Raw genomic sequence first — 22,989 nt, 5'->3', positions numbered from 1 at the left:
GAAATATTTTATTTTATAGCTTAGCTCAAATAATTTTTTTAACGTTGACAACGTTTTTAACGTTCTAGTGACTTTATTATACAAATAAACCTAACTATTTGAACAGATTTATTTCTTTGCAAGTGAATCGTAGCGAAGCTGTTTAAATATTTTTAAGGATTATTTGGGAATAGTTCTCTTTATTCTCAAATTATTCAAATAAGATAAATGTTATAAAAAATTTATCTTATTTTAAATTAAATTATCTTATTAAAAAAAATTTATCTTAAAAATTTATCTTACTTTTGTGTAGAAAATATCATAAGAAATTTGCATATCTTTTTTTCAGAATAAAAAAAGGATTCGAATGCACATTTAAAGAAAAGTTTTTAAATTTTTACTTCTAGAATATATTTTTTGGTTTAATATTTCTTATTTTTTATTATTTTTATTATAGTTTATTATTTTTTGCAATTAATAAATGAATATTTACAACTGAGAAATATTGAGAAAATTTGAGGAAAAATATTGGGAAATATTGAAATTATTATGAATTATATGCTATAATAAGGTTTCTAATTTCAATTTTAATTACTATGCTAAAATGGAATAGTTATAAAAATAAATACCTTAAGTGACGTGAAATCATTTTCAGAATTTGTGAAACAAAATCTTAATTATGTATTTTATCATAACAGCAATTCAATATTCTTTTTCAATAAATTTTAAAAATGTTTAAATTGAGTAATCTTAATTAGAGATCTGATAGTCATTAAATTATTATTTAATAGCTATATGACCATACTTGACAGTTAATGGCATTACTTGTCAATAATAATAATTCTTTAATAAATAAATTAGAACAGCAGAAACTTTCTACTCACATATTTTTCATTGGCACATTTCTTAATATTTCTGCCCATAATATAATAGAATATTCTCAAATTTTATATGTTCTTAAAAATAGGCCAAGAATAGAGTATCTGAAAACAAATATTTTTTTAACCTGTACTTCTTTCAACTAAATATGAAATTTTCTAATTAGACCTATGGTTTCCACTAAACCAAGATTAATTTAACATGAAATATTAAATGATGATTGTGCTACAGATTCAAAATTTCAAAATAGAATAATTTCAATTAAGTATTTAGTACCATTCGCTGAGATTTGTTACAATGTAATATACTCAAGATTGATTTGTAGGCGGAAACGACAAAATAAATATAGAATCTCCAGCAGTTATTCAGTTACAGAGATCTAAAAATAGAGTAGGTTATCGGATGTAGGTATTTTTTTAACTGATGAAAATTGTCTTATAATAACAGCTAAAAATTCAATAAATGATAATTTTTAAATAAAGTGTTAATATATTTAAATAAGAATTTTATGAAGGATATTGGAGTTTTTATAAATAATCATAAATTAATATTTTAGTGTTTTATATTGTCTCTTTCTTTCGACTTCGACATCTTATTACGTTTTCATTTTTTATTAATTTCTTTCGTATTATTCATCTTTTGTATTTTTTAAATTTTATCTTCATGGATAACTTTCCATATTCGCTTCATTTTTTTTTTACATTGCAGTGAACATCTTTTGCATTATCTGTTTTCGTCATCATCCATGATCTATTGTTTTACCTTTTATCATCTTCATTCTCTTTCCTTTGCATTACTTCATTTTCATTCATCGTATTTTTTTTTTTTTTTTCATCTTAATGTTTCATCTTTTACATTACATTTTTTTTTTCTTTCATGCATCCATTTCTGCATTATTTCTGCTTTATCATTTGCATTTGTAATCTTTTGTATTTCATTTTTGCTCATCTATATTCTTTGTTTTTTGCATTATTTCTCTTTCTTTCATCATCTTTTTTTTAACTTTTTTTTCTATTTTCATTCTTAATCTTTTGCATTATCACTTCTTTTATTTCATCTTCATTCATCACTTTTTACATTACTTTTGTTCATATACATTCATTATATTTTTGCACGATTTCTTTTTCATTTTCATTCTTTATTTTTCGCATTATTATGATAATTTTTAAAATATATTATAAAATATAATTTCTGGTATAAATGATATTTTTTGAATAATGTTTTACTATAATTAATGAAGAATTGATTATATTATTAAGGATCGTAAGTTTTTTAATAAAGAATCATAAATCAATATTCTGGTGTTTTATATTGCCTCTTTCTTTCGATCTGGATTCATTTTGCATTTTTTTATTAATTATTTTCTTTTTTATCATGTTTTAGATCTCTTTTGTTTTAGCTTCATAGATAATTTTCCATATGTACTTCTTTTTCTTTATTTCAGCGAGCATCTTTTTTTATTATCTGTTTTCGTCTTCATCCATGATCTACTGTATCACATTTTTTCATATTCATTCTCTTTCCTTTGCATTACCTCATTTTCTTTTATTATATTTTTCTTTTCATCTTAATACTTCATCTTTTGCATTACTTTCTTTTTATTCTTTCATGCATCGATTTTTGCATTATTTCTGATTTTTCATCTGCATTCATGTATTTCATTTTTTCACATCTATATTCTTTACTTTTTGTATTACCTCATTTTTATTCATCATCTTTTGTTGAATTTTCTCCCCATCTTCATTCATTATCTTTTGTTTTACTTTCTCCCCATCTTCATCCATTATCTTTTGTTTTACTTTTTTCCGATCTTCATTCATTATCTTTTATTTTACTTTTTACTCATCTTCATCCATTATCTTTTTTTTTTTTTTTTTACTTTTTCCCAATCCTCATCCATTATCTTTTTTTTTTTTTTTAACATTTTTCCCATCTTCATTTATTATCTTTTGTTTTATTTTCTCCCCATTTTCATCCATTATCTTTTGCTTTACTTTCCCCCCATCTTCATTCATTATCTTTTGTTTTACTTTCTCCCCATCTTCATCCATTATCTTTTGTTTTACTTTTTCTTCATCTTCATTCCTTATCTTTTGTTTTGCTCTTCCCCCATCTTCATTCATTATCTTTTGTTTTACTTTTTCCCCATCTTCATTCATTACTTTTTGTTTTACTTTTCCCCCATCTTCATCCATTATCTTTTGTTTTATTTTTCACCCATCTTCATTCATTATCTTTTGTTTTATTTTTCCCCATCTTCAGCCATTATTTTTTGCATTATTTCTTCGGTTTTTTTTTCTTCATCTTCATCCATCAGTTTTTGCATTAATTTTTTCCATCTTCATTGATTATTTTTCTGCATGACTTCTTTTTCATCTATAGTATTATTTATTTTTCTTTGACCTTATTTTTATCTTTCGTATTATCTTTGACCTTAATAAATTGCTTCTAAGCGATTTATAAATTTTAATCCTTTCTAATCCTTAAATACGTATTCCTACAAAGTTATTTGTTCGAAGACATCATTGATGTTGAACTTCTCTTATATTGATTGAATGGAGTCTTTCTTGAAAGAGTAGTTATTATTAGATAAAAGAAAATAAATTTTCCAATCTTTCAGGGAAAACATACTTTCACTATTCTATTAAGACTAATGCCCTCTAGAATATCCTATGTTCGGAGAAAAGGGAACCCTTTTCCGAATTTTCTTGTTTTGATCAGTGATTTCTTGGAAGGGAATTGCTTGGTCATTCACTTTGTCCTTTCGTTTGTTTGTCTTATTTTCAGGTTTAATATGGAGGCTAATAATAATAATAATAATAATAATAATAATAATAAAACACTGAAGTTGAGAATTTTAATCAATATCGGCTAGACTATTTAATTTTTTATTTTATTATTTCTAGTTTTTTACTGCTTTCGTCTGTTATTTATTTGTTGGATTTTTTTAAGGCACAGGTGGTATTTTAGCTTTACTGTCTGTCTTAAAATATAGCAAAAGAAATAGCAGTGTACTGGATACAAATAGTTAAAACTAGGATTTCGAAAGAAAACCAACAGGACTGGTCTCCAAAAAAATTTCTCGCACACACTCTAATAAACTTGTCATGCCAGATGGCGCTTTATATGGATTGGCGTACAATAGTTACGAAATATTAACATTTGGCCTGGATGTAGCACTGTCAATGAATCTGTTGTGTGATCCTTGGCGAGCAATTTGGCGATTATTCCCTGGAATGTGGTTAATAGTATCCGAAAATCGAATTTGTGTTTTAGACACGTTTTTCTCTACCGACTGAAACAAAAATGTGACACAAAACTGCGCTTGTATTTTACATATTTGATTTATTGAATTAGTTGAATTATCGCGTTTACATGTTTCCGAAAGTACAGACCGACAGACAGTCGACCCGCAATTGGATTTGGTTCAAAATTTGGCAAGTGTCTACATTATAGACGTTTAATATGTGTACCGAATCTATCTAGATCTCTTCGTTTTGTAATTATTGTGTTAACTTATATTCGTACAGCTAGACAGACGGACCTCCTCTAAACAGATTTTACAACTTTTGATAGAAATCTGCAAATTTCGTATAAATACAGTCAAGCAAATTTTCAACCCTGTAGTTCCAACCGTTTTTGAGTCATCTTTGTCATAGACAGACAGATGGACATTTTTCAGAAATATGTTTTTCATATGCAGGGAGATCTAAAACTTGGAAATTCATCAAAATCTCGAGTTCGAATTGTTTTGACGAGTACCATGTTTTCTCTATACTACGCATACGAAAAAATACTAAAAAATTACAACATTTTTACAAAAATTAAAAATAAAATCTGGGGAATAAATTTATAGTAAAAATTTTATGTCGATATATGCCTTGAACCCCTAAAATATAATCATATAGAAGTGGTTTATTCTCTTTTGTTAAACTATTGCAATAGAAGTTGTGTACCTAAGTCATTATGACTTTCCTCCCCAACTTCTAATAACTTTGCAACTAATTTTATACCTCTTTTTATTTCTTGGCACTTTGTGTGGTAGTTAGATTTCTTAATAAAATGAACAATACAACTAGTTGAGGTCATTATAAAATTAGTAATTTAATGACTAAAGCAAGAAAATTTTATTTCCTCTCTTATAATCCCTGTTTCCAAAAGCTGTTTTGAAATTTCACTCACTTTTGATCTAGAGATTAAACATATAAAATTCAATGCTGTCTAAGTATTAATTAATTAACTCCAGAAAGTTTCTAAATTCTGTGCTTGTTAATACCTTAAGTTCATTAAAACGAAATCTTTTTAAATCATTAATATGGCTCTTTGTTTCATTAATTTCTGATGTAAACTAATCGAAGGAATACACAATGCAGGGATTTTAGATGCTACTTATTATTATTATTATTGTATTTAACCTTGGAATAACCTTGAGGATACCTTTAACCTTGAGGATAATTTCAAGCCCTCAAATAATTTTCTTTTAACAAAGGGAAAAATAATTGTTATTTAAGAAGAGATGGGATTTCATTGGAAGATAAATGCATTTGTAGGCGTTATTTGGGCTAATTATTATAAGGGAATTATTTCAAACATATGGTACATTTAGCCCTTAGGATACTTGAAAATAATGCTATTAATTGCGGATAATAGATAATATAGAATCTAAAACTTAAAAAGATTCAGAATTTTGTATTCCTTTTATACGAATGTGAAAACTCTCCCCCCATCCCCCGGAAATAGTCTTTCTTCTTAATGAAATAGACTTTCTTTGTCTATTTAATCATCAGATAAATAATTCGAAATTTACTTCATATTATAATTAGAAATAATTTCTATAAGCTTTTTTATTTGCTTTAGAGCTGAAGCAATGCTATTATAAAAATAGAATGAAATATACAATCAAAAATTATTTCTACAAATATCATGAAAGTAATTCGAGTCCTCTATCTCTTAAACTGACTTATATATTTAATTAAAACCTTCAGGTTTAGATATAATTATACTTAATCCCTTAGTTAAAATTATTAAGGAAACATTTTTGCATGAAGGGATGTTTGTGGGAAAAGATATGGATTCTAATTAAAAATAAAAAGCCCAATCAAGAAATGTTGGAATAGAAATAATAAATAATAAATAAAATATTAAATAAAAAAAAGAATAAATAAAATATTAAGTAAAAATAATAAATAATAATAATAATAATAATAAATGATGAAATAATACTTCTAATAATAAATATTAAAATGAAAATAAATAAATATAAATAATAAAAAAATAAATACTACTACTATTACTACTACTACTACTACTAATAATAATAAATAATTAAATAAATTTAAATAACAAAAATAATAGATTCCAATAATACTAATAAATAAATATTAACTAATAAAATAATAATAATAATAATAAATGATGAAATAATAACAATACTAATAAATATTAAAATGAAAATAAATAAATATAAATAATGAAAAATAAATACTACTACTATTATTACTCATACTACTACTACTAATAATAAATAATTAAATATATTTAAATAACAAAAAATAATAGATACCAATGACACTAATAAATAATAATAATAATAAATAATAAATAAATATTAACTAATAAAATAATAATAATAATAAATAATAAATAAATATTAACTAATAAAATAATAATAATAATAATAAATAATAACTAATAAAATAACAATAAATGATGAAATAATAAATAAATAATATATAATTTTCGATAATTTTTGTTGCACTAACCATTGCTCTTGTTTTTGTTTATGATGTCGATTTCCTTTTCAATCGTGAGAGAATTCCTCAACAGTTATACAACAGAAGGGAATACATTACAACAGAATGAAACCCACAGGAAAATGAATCAAAGCATTGCTCTGACATAATTTTTGTGTTGAATGTGAAGAAAGAGAGTTGATGTGGAGTGGGTTGTTTCTATTCTCGTTTCACACTTCCGAAAAATTTCTGTATTAAAGAGATTTTAAGATCGTCCTTATTAATTCATTTTTTCTCTTCATTACTTTTTTTATATGAGAACGAAATTTTATGCAAAGGTAGATAATATATTAGCTGAGATCGAAGGTGCTTTCTTCTTTTTTTGTTAACTCTATTGCAGTTTATTTCAAAAACTTCTCATCACTTATGATTATAATATGACTGATTGCGAGAATAAAGCTATTTCTGCATACATCAAAAAGAAGTTTTCTTCTATTGTGATTTATTTATTTTATTGCAGGCATTTCTATTTCGTAAATACAGAATAAACTAAATTCAGATTGTATAATAAAGGAGGGAAAAACAATAGACATTGTAAAATTTATTACCAAATTAAAACATATATGGATTTCATCTAAAAATTAATAGTTGATTTATTTTGCAAGTAATCTTATGAATTTATGAATCAAAATTCTCAGTAACTTTTGTTATATTTTTCTAATGTTCTATTCATTTAATAAAAAATACAGTAAACTTAGCTAATACATTCTTAATCATGTATTTATTATTTATAATGAAAGCTTTTATATGAGATGAATATTTATTGCTGTATATGATGTCTTTTTTTATTTATTGAATTATATCAATAAATTTTTTATCTGAATTTCAAAACCAAAGAAAGTATTATTTAACTGGGAGATTTATAATAAGTATCTATTTATTGCTGGCTTTATTTGGTAAAAAAAAATAATTAAAATTTCATTCGATAAAAATTTGACTTTATCTGCAGGAACAAATTAATTTTTGTATGGGTCCTTAAGCACTGATAAGATTTGAGGGAGGGCTCGTTTCTCTCTTCAGCTACTAAAATCAGACGGTTTTAATTAATTTTATTTTGATCTGTTCATAAAAATTTTATAAGTCGCAGATATTGTGAAGAACTGAAATAACAATTTATTTGAAGATCATAATCAAAAGAATTATTTTCAGTATTTTATGTTTGAAAACTTAAACACTTCGATTTAAGGTTTATTTTCAACCTAAAAACTATAAAAGAAATTGAAAAACTTTTTAAACACATTCTAAATATTATAAGCATAAAGCTTACCAAAATTGTGATTTATGATAAATGATCTTTAAGGATAAGGAGAAAAATCCTAAATATTGTAAAATATAAATGAACAACTGATTTTAATTTGAATAAGTTCAAATAACCTATCATTGCTGAGCCAGTTAAGGCAAAATATTAAAATAAGTCAAGAAGTATCCAAAAAATAGCTTTCTTTAGCCTCCAAAATCATGGTTTAGCACTAAGCGATAACAATTTGTAAGGCCATTGACGGGATAATGACATCGCTACAATAGATACAAAGTCTAGATATCGGTCTTATTTGCTAAAATATACAAAATTTCAAAAATTAAAACTTTTCTTTTAAAAAGAATAAAAGCATTAATTTGGAAAATAGTGAGGAAACAGTATCACTTTGTTTAATGCTCGAAGTCCTTAATTGTTGCTGTAGTAATTTAAAATCCCATAAATATTAGAGATTTAACACATTTCTGATTCATTTCTCTCGTTGTATTCCGATTTCAGGCCATTTTGTACATCTGTGCAAACTAAAAATGCAACTGCATTTCTGATATTTTTTCTATGAAAAAATTTTGAATACATATATTGATTGAAATGGATCTGAATTTTTTTCAAACTCACACAGGAGTTGAAACAAATAATAGAATATAAAAATATAATTTTACCGATTTTAACAAATATTATATTATAGTGATATCCTCGCTGAAATCAGAAATGGACAATAAGAAAAATTATAAATATTATTATTCGATTCCGAAATTAAAAAAGAAATTATTAATAAACGCTATTTCATAAAATAATTTTATTTGAACCATTTCTGCTATATTGAAGTAGAATGTATGCGTCCGCTGATGCTATACAGACAAGATTATTTGACTTAGAATTACGAAATTTAGCACTTAAATATATTGTGGAAAAGTATGGGGTATTTTTTTTTAAATTTCATTAATTAGAAATTGAGTGACAATTTGGCATTTAACGCCATCTTCTGTGAAAATATTATTACAATGCTTACCTAGACAGATTTGAATGAAACTGATATAAATTTATAATAATAAGATATCATGATTTTTTTAATTTTTAGCATTTAAATTTATATTCAATGGATAATAAACAAAAAGTAAAGTTAGAAGAGTTTTATTAGGTTTACAAATTTGCTTCCCTCATCTTTGATAAATGTCTTCAGCAGTAATTGCTGATCGAAATTGGCAGATAAAAATGTCACATACTAAGCTAGGACATGTGTCAATATAATGATAGCACCACATTATTGAATTTTTGTATGCATCATAAATTATTCTCGATCGAATTAGTCAGTTTTCGGATCAAATTCTTGTCATTTGCGGGAAGTTCTGATTTCTTGTTTCCGTATGAAAAAATTGGCTGCTGAGGTACTCTCAAGTGCTTACAATGAGTCTACTGTAAACGAAAGACCATATCATGAGGGGTTTTAACACTGACATTGTTCCAAATTTCATTCTACCGAATATTCGCGGTACGAATTTTATGATTTGCATTTGGCTGACTGCTATTATATATTATGAGTTTTTTAAAAAAAGTGAAACCTTCGTAGAGCATGAGTAATAAATGCAATTGATGCGTTTGCGCCGAGCATTGAACTTTGAAATGGCGACAGTATCAAGAGAGATTCGACAAAGTTATCCTACAACTCAATAATGCTGATCCACATGCCCAAGATATAATTGAAAATGCTGAAAAGGGAGATGTTATCTCATCCGCCGTATTCCCCAGACGTTGCTCCTTCTGACTACTATTTTGTTACATAAAGCCTGGCCGATCAGAATTTCCAATCTTAAGAAGAAATTCAGAAATGAATCGATTCATGAATCGTCTGAAAGGATACATCATTTTTTTAAGATTGTATCCGACAAGTGCTAAACAGATAGGGGGGGGGGGAGTAGTAGCTAAGACTTATTATAGCTATGATAATCAAAATAGTAACTATTAATCATGAATATATAATAATTTTTTAAATAATAAAACATCAAATTCTTAGAAAAAATAATCGAAGCAAAGTTATGATAAATTATTTGAAGTATAATTTTTATTATTAATTATCTTTATGTGAGAAACTATGTTATATTGTTGTGATTATTTATTAAATAGGAGTTTTATTTTATGTTTTTCAGATCCTAGTGCATCCGTGCGTTGATGCAAATGTCCTTTGGATATGTTGGTTTACCCTCTGGTGCTATTCTGTCTGCTCCATCACCACTGCTTTGCCGCTTTTCTGCAAGGTGAGTCTCCTTCCGAGCTATTTCATGAGCATTAGTTCAAAATGTGGCTAGGTTTACACCAATATTTATTTGCTGTTGATTGCCTTATCGATGTGCATAAGTCCTTTCAATATTAATGTGAAAATTTTAAAAAAATATTCTTGTTAGAAGCAGTAAGCTGTAAAACAATAAGGTAGAAAGCTGGACTAGATGATAAGCGAAAAGTTCTTTACCTTTGTAAGGGACATCAATGAATTGTAGAGTGATCCAGGTGCATTAGAATTGACTACAGAATACTTCAAAAATAACTTGTATTAAGACGAATACATTTTTTTAAAAATATGTATTATCCAGTATTAATACACAGTTTTTTCGAGTTAGGCAAGTTGTGAATGTTCAGTTTTGAATACGTCACGAATATATACATTTTTCAATTTTAGGAATGCATTTTTCAGTTATAAGATAAATACTTTTTATGCTATGGAAAGTTCATAATTTTGATCACAATTATCTAGCCAATTTATAGAGATAACTCAATGAAACTTTTTCCTGTGTTTTCATTATGTTGTAGAATACATTTTTCTAATTGAATTTTTTGTCCGATCTCCTTAATTTTTTTCAGATATTTATAAAACTTCCTTAATTTATCCCTAGGGGCGCTGTCACTTACCTCAGTTAATTATGCATAATCAATTTACTTCTGGTCCATGTTACTTCCTAGCTATACGAGAGGACGTTTTGAATGTAGAGGGTTTAAAAGAACTTTACAAATCACCTTGTATATTCTGCTAACATCCAGTGGACCAACATATCAACTGTAGTTATCATAAAAACAAAATCATATGATTCCGATGAAATATCTGTGATTGTAGATTTCACGGCTATTGAAATGACAAGCTCAAATCATTTGTTGCAAAACCTTGAGGGAAGAACTCTACGTTTTTGTAAAGTCAATTTTATCGAAAGTAAATATGAATTTAGAAAACACTATATTTTATCTGAAAATTTAAATGCAGAAATGTTGTTCCTTCTTATGGCATGTGCCACAGACAAGCCCGCTGTTCGAAGACAGCCGATTTAAGGCTAAGGGAGAGCGCCTCTTGTTTTTATCGTAGAGCCAACTAGGGCCAAGAGTACGACTTGATTACTCATGCATCACTCATTCGCTTTCACAACCCCTTTTTACAGGAGGGCACATTCACACACCTCACAGATATAACACAGAAGTAGGAGAACAATCATGCCCAAATCGGGGCTCGAACCCGGGACGCCCAGGGAAGACGCGCTACCACTATGCCAGGACACCGGCTAAATGCAGAAATTATTAACAAAAAGAACGTGAATTTTCCTCTGATATCTTTTTCGCATTTTCTTTAATAATGTAATAGTTTTCAATTATTTTTCTTTTTATAGGCTTATTAACCGCTAATGAATTGTAGTTCAGAGAAAAATAAATAGCAACCAGTAACATACTTCCCCCCTTTTTGCTTCATCATATCACTATTAACACTTACAAATACAAGAACGATTTTTTTTTTTTTGCGATTTTGTAAATATTATAAATGCCCATGCCCCTTTCTTTTAGAGTCGAAGTTGTGGGAAATATTATATTTCCTGTATCTTTAAAAATGTAGCTGAAAATGACGCCCAATTCTTTCATCAAATCTCCAGAAAATTAATTTAAATGTGATAACTGAAAATGTTTCATTGAATTGTAAAGATAACGTTTGAGCTAAAATCAACCATCCAACCGTCTTCAATCATTACTAAGCAAATTCTTCAGATTTATTCTGAAGGCACTAAAAGATACTTTCTCAGAAATTTAGAATGTCGTAATTTTCTCAATTTTGTTGATCCTCCATCGATCCTAGGCTTTAATGAAACCATAAACTATGATTACTTACTGAAAGTAAAACAGCAATCTACTTTTTAAAGCGCCTTAGTGTTTATATTCGTAAAATGCCATCAAACGCTTTCCGCTGTTTGCTTTAAAACTAAAAGGAACTTCAAAGACTTAGCATTCCTTCTCAAAATTAATTAATTTTGGTTAACTTTGAATGATTTGTTTAAGACGTTTCATCAGAAATCTTGTTTGGTTTAGAAGTTTGAGTGCCATATTTAACTAAAAGTCAGCGAAATTACGAGGTGGAGTTTGGGAATTATTTGAAAGTGTTAAGTTAAATTGAATAAATCTTTTGAAAAAATGATGATTTGAAATTTTAATATATTTGATCAAATAAGGTAAATAGAAATTTTTGATCATTCACTGAAGCATTTATCTTGCTTTCCTATATCTTGCTATATATATATTTTATAGATAGCTTTAAAAGTATTTGTCAGTTCAGTTTATTAAAAATGATGTTTCACATATTTTGTGTTTCTTAAGCTAAATATATATATATATATATATATATATATATATATATATATATATATATATATATATATATATATATATATATATATATATATATATATATATATATATATATATATATTGTCAGAATCGGACTGATTTCGATTATAATTGTCAATTTTCTTAAAACGTTTTTTTTATTCAATATTTATTTCTTCCATAAAAAATTATCAAGTTACGCCACTAGGTTTGGAAATTGGTTTTGGTTTTGATAGTATTTATCAGTTTTATATCGATGTTTTTATTCATTTCCTTTTTTTTTCTTTAATAAAAAAATTCCGCCTTGTCCAAACAGATTGTTGTGTGATTAATGATTCTTTTAATTGGTATCAATTTTAACACATTTACCCACCTTTGCATAATTTTTTACCTTTCAGCGAAAGATGCGTGAGAATGAACAGAAAGTGAAAGAAAAATAATATGTAAATTTATCTTATAATAACTTATGACTATATATAACAAACGTAATGAATAGAGCTGAAACATTTTTTTGTTGAATTATTTGAACTAAAAATTTCCTTCTTTTAAAAATGCCACTTAAGTCATATCACTGACTCTCCAACCCGCTCGAAGGCATACGGATATAGACGACTGAATGACCGCACCACCGCAACAGCAACACTTGTGGGAACTGTGGTTGAATTCTAAGGGCCATCACCGGCCACGTTACAACCCTTCCCGTAGGAAGTACGTCCCGTCATCGATGGGAGGAGTTCGATCCCCCACCTTTTTGTGTACCCTCCAGGGTGACGAGATCCAATCATCATACCGGAAGCATCTCGTTCTCTTTTCGAGGTGCCCCCCTGGGGGTCCTTTTAAAAATGTAATGCAATGGCATTTGTATTAACCAATGATTATTTAAAATTGATTGAAAGGCATACAGACGGAGCGCTATTAATGTAAAATGTTGCACAACATATAGTAAAATACTGTGAAATAACAAAATTACGCAAATAAAGGTAATTTAAAAAATGAGGGGGAGGGAGAGGTCTGTATTCAAGCAACATTCCCAAGTATGATAATACTATTCTGACGGAATATAAAAGAGAAAAAGTATAAATTTTTATAAAAGATATTATAAAACTTATTTCAGTAAAAAAGAAAAATAAATCTTGGAAATGAAGGGTTTTAGGCAATTAAAAAGTACAGTCAAAATGACTTTCCTTCTACTGTCCCTGACAGATCCCCTACACAGATTCGATCAGTAAATTCTGAGAAATTATATATATGCTGTCAACGGGCTTATCAAGTGCCATAAGTCACAATACAACAAAAATTATATATATGGGTGTCTGTTTGTGTTCTGTATCTTGATATTTGTTAATATTGTAATATTCTGTATCTTAAAAAATATTGTAGATCATTATTTTTTCACAATACCTTTCATATCGCATTAGATGGGAAAAAATATTAGTAATATGTTCTCCATTATTAAATCTTGTATCACATTCATCATGCATTAGGAGCTATTTTCAAATAAATGTGTAATGTAGGCAGTTTTTGTTTTTATATCGAAACTATTGTCATGTACAAAAGAATCTTAACTTCTATTGCAATGAATTAGATTTTCATTAGGTACCATGATTTTTCAAGTCAGAATAATACGCAACAATAACAAAAATAAATAAATAAATCCTGAACAAGAAAATGCACAAAAAGAACTTTTGGGTGAAATTTCAAAAATAATATGATAAGAAAATTTTGGAAACTTCTTATTTCAAATTTTTATATTAATCGAAGAAAAGAAAGTTATACTTTTCTTTTCCCTGAAACGATGATTGTCGTAGAAAAATGTTTAATCAAATATGATAGCGCCCTCAGTCCTTATACATCTCACAGTTGTTATTCTGGCATTAAATTTTTCTGTTTCACGTTTTCAGTCGAATCCTCGTCCAGCTTGCAAGAGATCGAGCCCCGTTGCCCACCCGGTCAATTCCCATGCAACAATAGTGACACGTGCGTAGAACAGAGGAAGAATTGCGACGGTCACAACGACTGTGAGGACGGATCCGACGAGATGGGATGCGGTCAGTTCACTCGCTTTTCCGTTTCTTGAAAAAGTTTTTTGGCTAAATATTTTACTCTGAATCGGAAAAAAATATATTGATTAATGAATTAAAATAAATCATAATTTGTTATGAACATGACAAATCATATTTAATTTTTAATTCCTATAATTTATTAAAAATGTAAAGTATGATATATAGAGTAGTTTTGAAATTAGAATTCGTAGCAAGTTGGCGAGAAAATGTTATAGTGCTGCCATCTATTGGCCATTAAAAGAAATATATCAATTTGAAGGATATATACAATTAAATCGAATATATTCATGTAAATCAACATTTTGTCCATTCTACTTTATACAAATATTTGCAATTCCATCATAAAATCTCCTATGATAATGTAATTTAATTGTGTCTGCATTAGAAATGTAAATGATCTTATTAAAATGCATCCGTATTAAAAAATGTATATGAATTAAGAAAAAAAAAATTGTGATGTATTGATGCTTAAAGAAATTTTTAACATTTCATTAATGATGGACTTTTAGAATAGTAATAGAACAGTAATTTTTATAAATAACTAGAATTAAATATTTATAAACAAATAATATTAAAATATGCTTTTATAAACACGAAAAATTAAATGCATTTTACATTCTTAATAAAATAATAACCCTAACGAATGTTTAAAAATACCATTTAAAGTCGAAATTTTTTATCCTTTTACGAAATAAATGAATAAAATAAAATAAAGTAATAAATAAATAATGAATGAATAAATAAAATGGAACTTAGCTTTACTTATATTTAATCTCAAACTCCAATATCGAGTAAAATAGAAAAATATTTTAACAAAACAAATTTTAAAGATAACTTCCATACAATGCTTTCAGTAGTAAATTCCTTAAGAATATGACAATTAAAACTGTTTTACAGATGATCACAATCGAATCAAGTACTATAACAACCTGTTTAGGAAAAGGCCGGACGAAGATCGGGAGAAAGAAAACAAAGGATGTGGTAAGCAACTTAATTTCTATATGATTAAAATATGAAAATTATGTGTAGTTTTATTTTATATGGTTATGCTAAGCAATTGTTTCTTTTAAATAATAGAACTCAAGCCAGTCCCAAGTGTTTGCTCATGCTCAGGATTTAAATTATTCTGTGATCGACAAAATCTTGACAGGCCGCCCTTGGATCTACCTTCAAATGTGCAAGAGCTGTAAGTAGTTATTTTTAAATGAAAAGACACAAACAACATTTGATTATTGTCTGAAAACTAGTCTAATTAATTCTCATACAATGCGATAATAATTCTGAATCTCTTTCACCGAGTTCAGTTTCCACTAACGGCCGTAAATGTGATTTATTTATTTCAACATTCGGTTTATAAACACGCATATTCAATCTGTGTAAGATAATTAATTATAGGTAGCGTGAAAAGTAAATAGTATTACTTTCTTATACTTACTCAATTTAAAATAGTATTTTGATTGAAAAATAAAAGCTCAATTTTTGTTGCAAATTGATGAGAAGATTTTTGTTTAAAAGTGTCATTTGCACTGAAGATTTGAAAATAACTGTTTAATTCGAAGCTCAACTTTGCATCTGCTTTGTAATTACATTTACTTAAATTTGAAATTTCACTATTATAATTACTTTTTATTATATATTGATTTAATAGGATAATAATAGATTAGTTAAATTATCTTTGTAAAAAAGTATATCACAGTGAGACTTTAAGCTCTAAAAACGTACGCATTACAAAATAAAAACAACCGTATTTTATTCAAAAGACGGTTTTCTTTATGAAGTTTTACGAAGCAGTTAATAACCAATTTTATCATTTAAATCTTGGGTTATATAAAAATAACAAAAACTATTTATTTGTAATTGCCCAAAATATTTTTTTTATTTTATCCCCTATTAAAATATTCAAAATAGAAATATTTATTCCATAAAGAAAATTGCATTTTAGCTTGTTTCAAAGTTCAGCTACATGAACTTCAAAAATTATATTTCAGTCATATTAAGTCATATTTCAGTCATTATTAATTAAAATATTTTACGTTCATCGTTTTTCTTTCTTTTTTATTAAACAATTTATTATTTGCAGAACCGATTCTTTAAAGTTTTTTTTTTTCACAATTACTTATTTGATTTTGGATTCGCTCAATAGCAAACGATTTTTTTTTGTTGTTTTTCTTTTCTATAACAATATTCTAAATAGAAATATTTATTCCATAAAGGAAACTGAATTTTAGCTTGCTACAAAGTTCATGTACATGGGTTTTAAAATTTAAATTTCGCTCATATTAGTTTATTAATTACAATTTTTTTACATTCTAAGTTTTTCTTTCTTTTTTTATTAACAGTTTATTCATAATTAGCAAAATTGATTTTTAATTATTTTTTAAAAATTACTCACTTGGTTTTGGATTCGTTAAATAGCAAACGATTTTTTAAAAATTCTTCTTTCAGAGATTTATCAGAAAATATCTTCGAATTCCTCGACTCTGAACATTTCTCCTTCAATGAACATCTTCAAACATTGTAAGTATTATTTGAAATAACATTTTGATTTACAATATTTTGTTAAAGAAAAGTTTGTTATTTTGATTTAAGACATTTTGATCAGAAAAATGCTGCCATATTTTATCTAAAGAATTTAGTTATTGTTTAATGAAAATTTTCATCTAAGTTCTTCACTGACAATCTATGGTTAAAAACATTTTCATAACAGAGCTCTTTTCAGATAATATATTTTTTTCTGGCAAAGTATATTGAATTACTCGAAGGTGAATTTGCATGAGGTATTTGAAGCTTGAGTGCGAAATATTTTTGCAATTAAATATAACTATATTATTTTACATACCTTTATTACCATAGGATTATTATTTGTGAAAAAAATGGCGATGCACGTTTAATTGATTCATTCCTTTACAAACCACAATTCTGACTACAAATTTTATTTTGATATTGTTGACGTATTCATTTCGATGTGTTTACTTTTCAAATGTTCCAAAAAAAAATACGTTTTTCGGATTCCTTGTCCTAATGCAGCAGTGAAATATCGATTTGTCTAACTTTCAGTATTACGAATTATTGTAAGATTACATACTTTTATTATTTTACATTCCTTTATTACCATAAGATTTCTATTTGTGAAAAATATGGCGATGCACATGTAATTAATTCACAAATAATAATTCTTGCTTCAAATTTTATTTTAATATTGTTGACGTATGCCATTCAATGAGTTTACTTTCAAAGTGTTCCAAAAAAAATACCTTTTAAGTATTGTATTTCCTAATGCTGCAGTAAAATATTGATTTGTCGAATTTTCAGTATTATAAACTATTGTAATTGTGATATTGTGTATATCATTTTTTAATTAACCATTTATAAAATTTTGGTTTACAACTGGTCATCGTTTTCCTTATTAACCTCACTTTTCAGATAACCTCAACAAGGAAGAAGGAATTTCAAGTCAACGCTTCATTCTATTTCATTACTACCTAATATTTTAAATTTTAGTATCATTTTAAATGACACCACAATTTAAAAAATATTTTCATCATGTTTGGAATGCCTCTGAGCATCTCATGCCCATATAATCTCTCTATTGATAGTATCATTGTGTCAATGTAGTCATGTTTGAAAGATAAAGTTATTATTTTTGAAAAAAAAATATGTTTGAAAAATTAAATAACTTTTGGAATAATTTTTTTCTTCGTTTCTTTTATTTCAGAATACTAAAAGGATCTCAAGTGACCCTCATCAATAAAGATGCTTTCAAAAATCTCCCGCACTTAAAATCCTTGTGAGTAAAATTCTTATTCTTTCAATTTTTCTCGTTATAATTCTAAAAAGTTTTGTGTAATTTACAATGAAAAGCAATAAAAAATATTGCAGATCAAATGTATATATATCAAATGGAATTTTGTCACAAAGTTTAGATATTATTGAATTGCTTAGAAAAAAAATTTAATCAGAACCTTTTTAATAAAAAAACACACTCTTCAGTTCGTTCTCTATAATTTTTTTCTACTTATTAAAATTTTCCGACTTTATTTTGACAATGCAAAGAAAAGAAATGATTAAAAAATGTCTAATTATATGTTATTAATATTGTGTTAGGTCTATTATATATTATTAATTATAAAATTTTCGTTTTTCTTAAAGGTATTAATTTACAGTTTATCATTATTCGTTAAAAAGTTCATTTGAAATCTTTTATCCTTATATATAGTGTCTCAATTTAGTGCAGCAGACATAATGTATTTTATAATTTATAGATTTTTATATTTTTAAATTATAAAAAAAAAAGATGGGACGGAAAACAAATTTTCATTTCTCCATTTTTTAAAAGAAAATCTAAAATCGGAAATACATTATATGAATATTATAATTTTAACATTTTTTCGCTACTTAAAAATTTTATATATATATACTTAAAATATTTAGCATTTGTCAATTATGGTGACGAGCAATGAATAATTTTAAACATTATTATTATGTAATATATACAAAAAGTTTTCAAAAATCCCTCTAAAAATGTTATATCGAATCTATAGAATTTTAATATCCATATGATAAATTTTTTAGTTGGTTTTTATTTTATATCTCCTTCTAACAACCAATTCTTTCCAATTTTCAGTATCATTTGGTTTTTAAATTATATAATTTTATTTCATAGGTTGCCTTTTCCAATCAAATAAATGTTATTATTATTAATATTATTTTTGAAAATTTAATACTAACATACGTGCATACCTTCATTTTCATAGCGGAAAATTAAATATATTTCTTGTTTAATGAGACTGATCGTTAATTTACATTGAGGCTTTTTATTTTAATGTAACCTGAAACCCTTGTCGGAATAATCAAGACGAAAAAAAAAATGAGTTTGGCAGAAACCAGAATTTGAAATGTAAATGATGAAATGTCCATCAAAATTTCGCTTTCTTATTGATTCTTTCAGTGACGTGATCAGTCTGGTCTTAATCTCATTCATCGGAATATCTGATCATTGCCGTATGATTTTCAAAATTCATTTATCAGAAATAGTAGCTTTCATTCACTGCATCGGAAATAGCAACATTGAAATGTATCAGAAGGAATTGCTACTTTCTGGTTTTAATCACCTCTCTCACCGGTTTTTATCATTCCAATAATAAATGGGAGGATTTTTAATAGATTATAAGTTTTAATTTCCTGTTTATTTAGTAATGAATGCTTTAGAATTATTTAAATATAATACGAATAGATTCTGCGCAGAATTAAACTGAAGTTTTGCAGACGAATTTAAGCAATTTAATAATTTGTTTTAGAGATATTAAATAATTTTTTTACATTGGTATTGCGTTTATTTTATTTGAATTATTCTAAAAGTATTTAAATAGAAGAATTACAGAAAAATTAATTTAACCTTTAATTTGCGTTTTGAAATACATGTATATGTATTTCAATATAGCGCTGTGGTATAATTTTATTCCAATCTAGAATACAATATGTAAAAAACGAATAAATGATTTTAAAAATATTTAATATTTTATGATTAAATATTTTATGAAATAATGACAATTTAAAGTAATAAATGATTTTTTTATTAAAAAAATACTTAGTATTTTATGATTAAATATTTTAGGAAGTAAGGAAAATTGTTTGAATTTAAGGTCAACAATGTAATATATTGTTGGGGATTAGGCAAATAAAAATATTTTTAAAAGACTGCCTGTATTCAGAAAAGATTTGTATGGCAATTAAATTGGTAGCATTACAAAGGCAATTTTTAAATTTTCAAACGATGTAAAATTTGTTTCTGTTAAAAAATATTTTTGGAAGTTACTGCTGTAAAAACCTAGAATTTAACTTATCTTCTAATGAACTTAAATTTAAATTTAAAAACATAGTTCCTAGGTAGTTATTTCCGTCTTCCAAAGTATGTATATATGTTTTAAATTTGGTAGCTGTAGATCAGACGGTCTGGACTATAAAGTGCTAATACACACATACACGCACGCACGCATGCATATTAAATGGCTGCAGTACCTTGATTCCTCAGATCATTCTGGAAGAAAGATACTGAGGAGATGGACACCCACTGACATTTAACTGTTTGATTTTTTTTCTAATGAATAATTCAATTGCTTCATTTTCTCTATGTCCTGTTCATAATTTCTAAATATGACAAATGAACGCATAACTGAATAGTAAAAATTAATACTCCTGAGGAAACTAAATCAATATATAACCTGAGTATATTCTTTAATTGTCACATAGTCTTAGTCTGAGACACTGTATTCAGAGAAATTGTTTGTGACACTGTCTTCAAATTCTTCATTCTTTTACGCAAACATAATTTCAACGAAATACGTTATTCAATATTAAACATTCAATTAAATGAATTTTTTCCGCAAATTAATTTCTGCCTACTTGTGTTAAGCATTTAGGTTCATTTTATTATTTTTTGTAATTTGGATATCCTCTACACATGTGTTATTAATCTTCATGGATAAAATGTGAATCTCGTTATTTATCCATTCAAATGTAAAAATGATTATTAATGCTGTTATTATTGCTTTTAGGTACCTCACTAATAATGAAATCGGCTCGATGAATGAGGGAACTATGACAACCAATGAGGATCTTATATTTCTGTAAGTGAAGTTTTCAAGATAACAACATCATTAATAAATATAGACATATTAATGAATAAATAATTATTCACCATTGATGAATTGAAAAGTAAAATACATTTATGTGTCCATCGAAGAAACTAGACAGAGGCCTACATGCCTTGATTATTTGTATAGATTATTAGCATTCCTTTATTTCAAAGTGAAATTATTTACTGTGTATTTTGCAAAGAACATTTATTTGGACTTCTATGGAACTAAGCAGAGATGTATAATTTTTCTGTGGTCGCGTTTACAATAGTTTGTATCACAATATTTTAAACTTAAATGGCTTTTAGTAATGAATACAGTAGATAACATTAAGGAAATAATAAATAGACACTTAATCTGTATTTTTATTGTCTTTATAGATAATAATATCGCACTATTTCAAATTGAGTTGGTTCAATCTTAATAGTACTTTCAATTCACCAATAATAAATAATTTTTCGAGACATTTGAAAAGTGGTCTAAGATTGGATTCTAAGCCGATTGACGAATATATATTTCCTGTTAATATCAGTTAGCAAAAGGCAGACATCTTAAGAATTTACTATATTTTTTGCATATAGAACTGTGAATTGAGCTGAACTGTATATTTTTATTGTGGATTGAACTGTGAACTTTAATTGTGCCTATTTCTCGAGTCCGAAAATTGAATTTTAACAGTCTAAAATATAATTTCTAATGGTATGGATTAGTTGGACATTACTTCCATAAAACTCAAAAATTATTGTTTTCAATTCCACTGAAGAAAACGGCTGGAACTTCAAAAGGTACTTCATATCTACTATTAGAGAATTAATTTTTGTAATTCATATAATTTCTATCAAGTTATGATATTCAATTCGAGTTGTTAAGATGTCTCTACGAATATAATATTCATTTTTTCCTACTAATGCTTCGAAAGAAGTTGTGGCAATAAAGTTTAAGTCAGAACCATCAGTTGCTATAATTAATTGTGTGATTGCATCCATCATTCTGTTACAAAGTTCTTTCGAGCCTGCAATGCGCCGTGGTGGCCTGGTGGTAAGGTCTCGGCTTGTGAGCCGTAGGGTTTCAGGTTCGAGACCCCAATCCATCGAGGAACCTCCGTGTAAGGGGGTCTGTTGCACGATAAATCCGTCAGGCCCAAACGTCCTCCCGTTGGTGTGGTGTGGAGAGGTGGGTGCCAACTCAGGTGTCGTCCTCGTCATCTGACCGTAGTTCAAAATTACGAGGTCTGTCACAAAATAGCCCTAGTGTGTCCTTTAAACGGGACATTAATATAACTAAACCAAACTAAACTCTATCCTGTAATGCACTTTTTAAAAAAAATTGAAAGGAGATTAAGTTTTTGATAATTGTTTTCCCAAGTAATTAATTTTTTTATCATCGAATAATAACATTATGTAGCTACTCCGAAATGAGCTAATTCATATTTATACTAATAGATTTCAATCAATTTTTAAGGAAAAATTGAGATCTGATTCTCCATTTCGGGGGGGAGGGAGGGAATTTTGTTATTTTTAGCTGCGATATGAATAATTATTAAAAATGATGAATACGTATCAATTATTTTATAGGATCAGAAAAATCTAATGCTTATTTGATAATAATTAACAACTCAGTTTAAATAATAATAAAATTCGCAAAATATATTTCATAATTTAAATGAATCTTTTTGGAATCATTTGAATATTCTAATTCTGTTCTGTTTATCATTAGATAAATAAATGTATATTTAACCTATATATACGATTATAAATTGA

General features: G+C 26.8%; 1 protein-coding gene across 3 annotated transcripts in view; it reads left to right on the top strand.

Annotated features, from left to right (window-relative positions):
- Window positions 1-22,989, top strand: part of LOC129984627 (relaxin receptor 1-like) — a 263,140-nt gene that overhangs the window by 217,058 nt on the left and 23,093 nt on the right. For all 3 annotated transcript variants that reach the window (XM_056094548.1, XM_056094549.1, XM_056094550.1), the window contains exons 3-9: window positions 10,050-10,157; window positions 14,433-14,579; window positions 15,492-15,575; window positions 15,672-15,780; window positions 17,040-17,111; window positions 18,310-18,381; window positions 21,149-21,220. In XM_056094548.1, the coding sequence (XP_055950523.1) occupies window positions 10,091-10,157; window positions 14,433-14,579; window positions 15,492-15,575; window positions 15,672-15,780; window positions 17,040-17,111; window positions 18,310-18,381; window positions 21,149-21,220 (623 nt within the window). In that variant the 5' untranslated portion in view covers window positions 10,050-10,090. The remainder of the gene's footprint in view (window positions 1-10,049; window positions 10,158-14,432; window positions 14,580-15,491; window positions 15,576-15,671; window positions 15,781-17,039; window positions 17,112-18,309; window positions 18,382-21,148; window positions 21,221-22,989) is intronic.

The sequence above is a fragment of the Argiope bruennichi genome, chromosome 9 (assembly GCF_947563725.1).
Source record: "Argiope bruennichi chromosome 9, qqArgBrue1.1, whole genome shotgun sequence".
NCBI classification, from domain to species: domain Eukaryota; kingdom Metazoa; phylum Arthropoda; class Arachnida; order Araneae; family Araneidae; genus Argiope; species Argiope bruennichi.
Note: the sequence above shows the minus strand (reverse complement) of the source record. Positions and strands in the feature narration are given on the sequence as shown.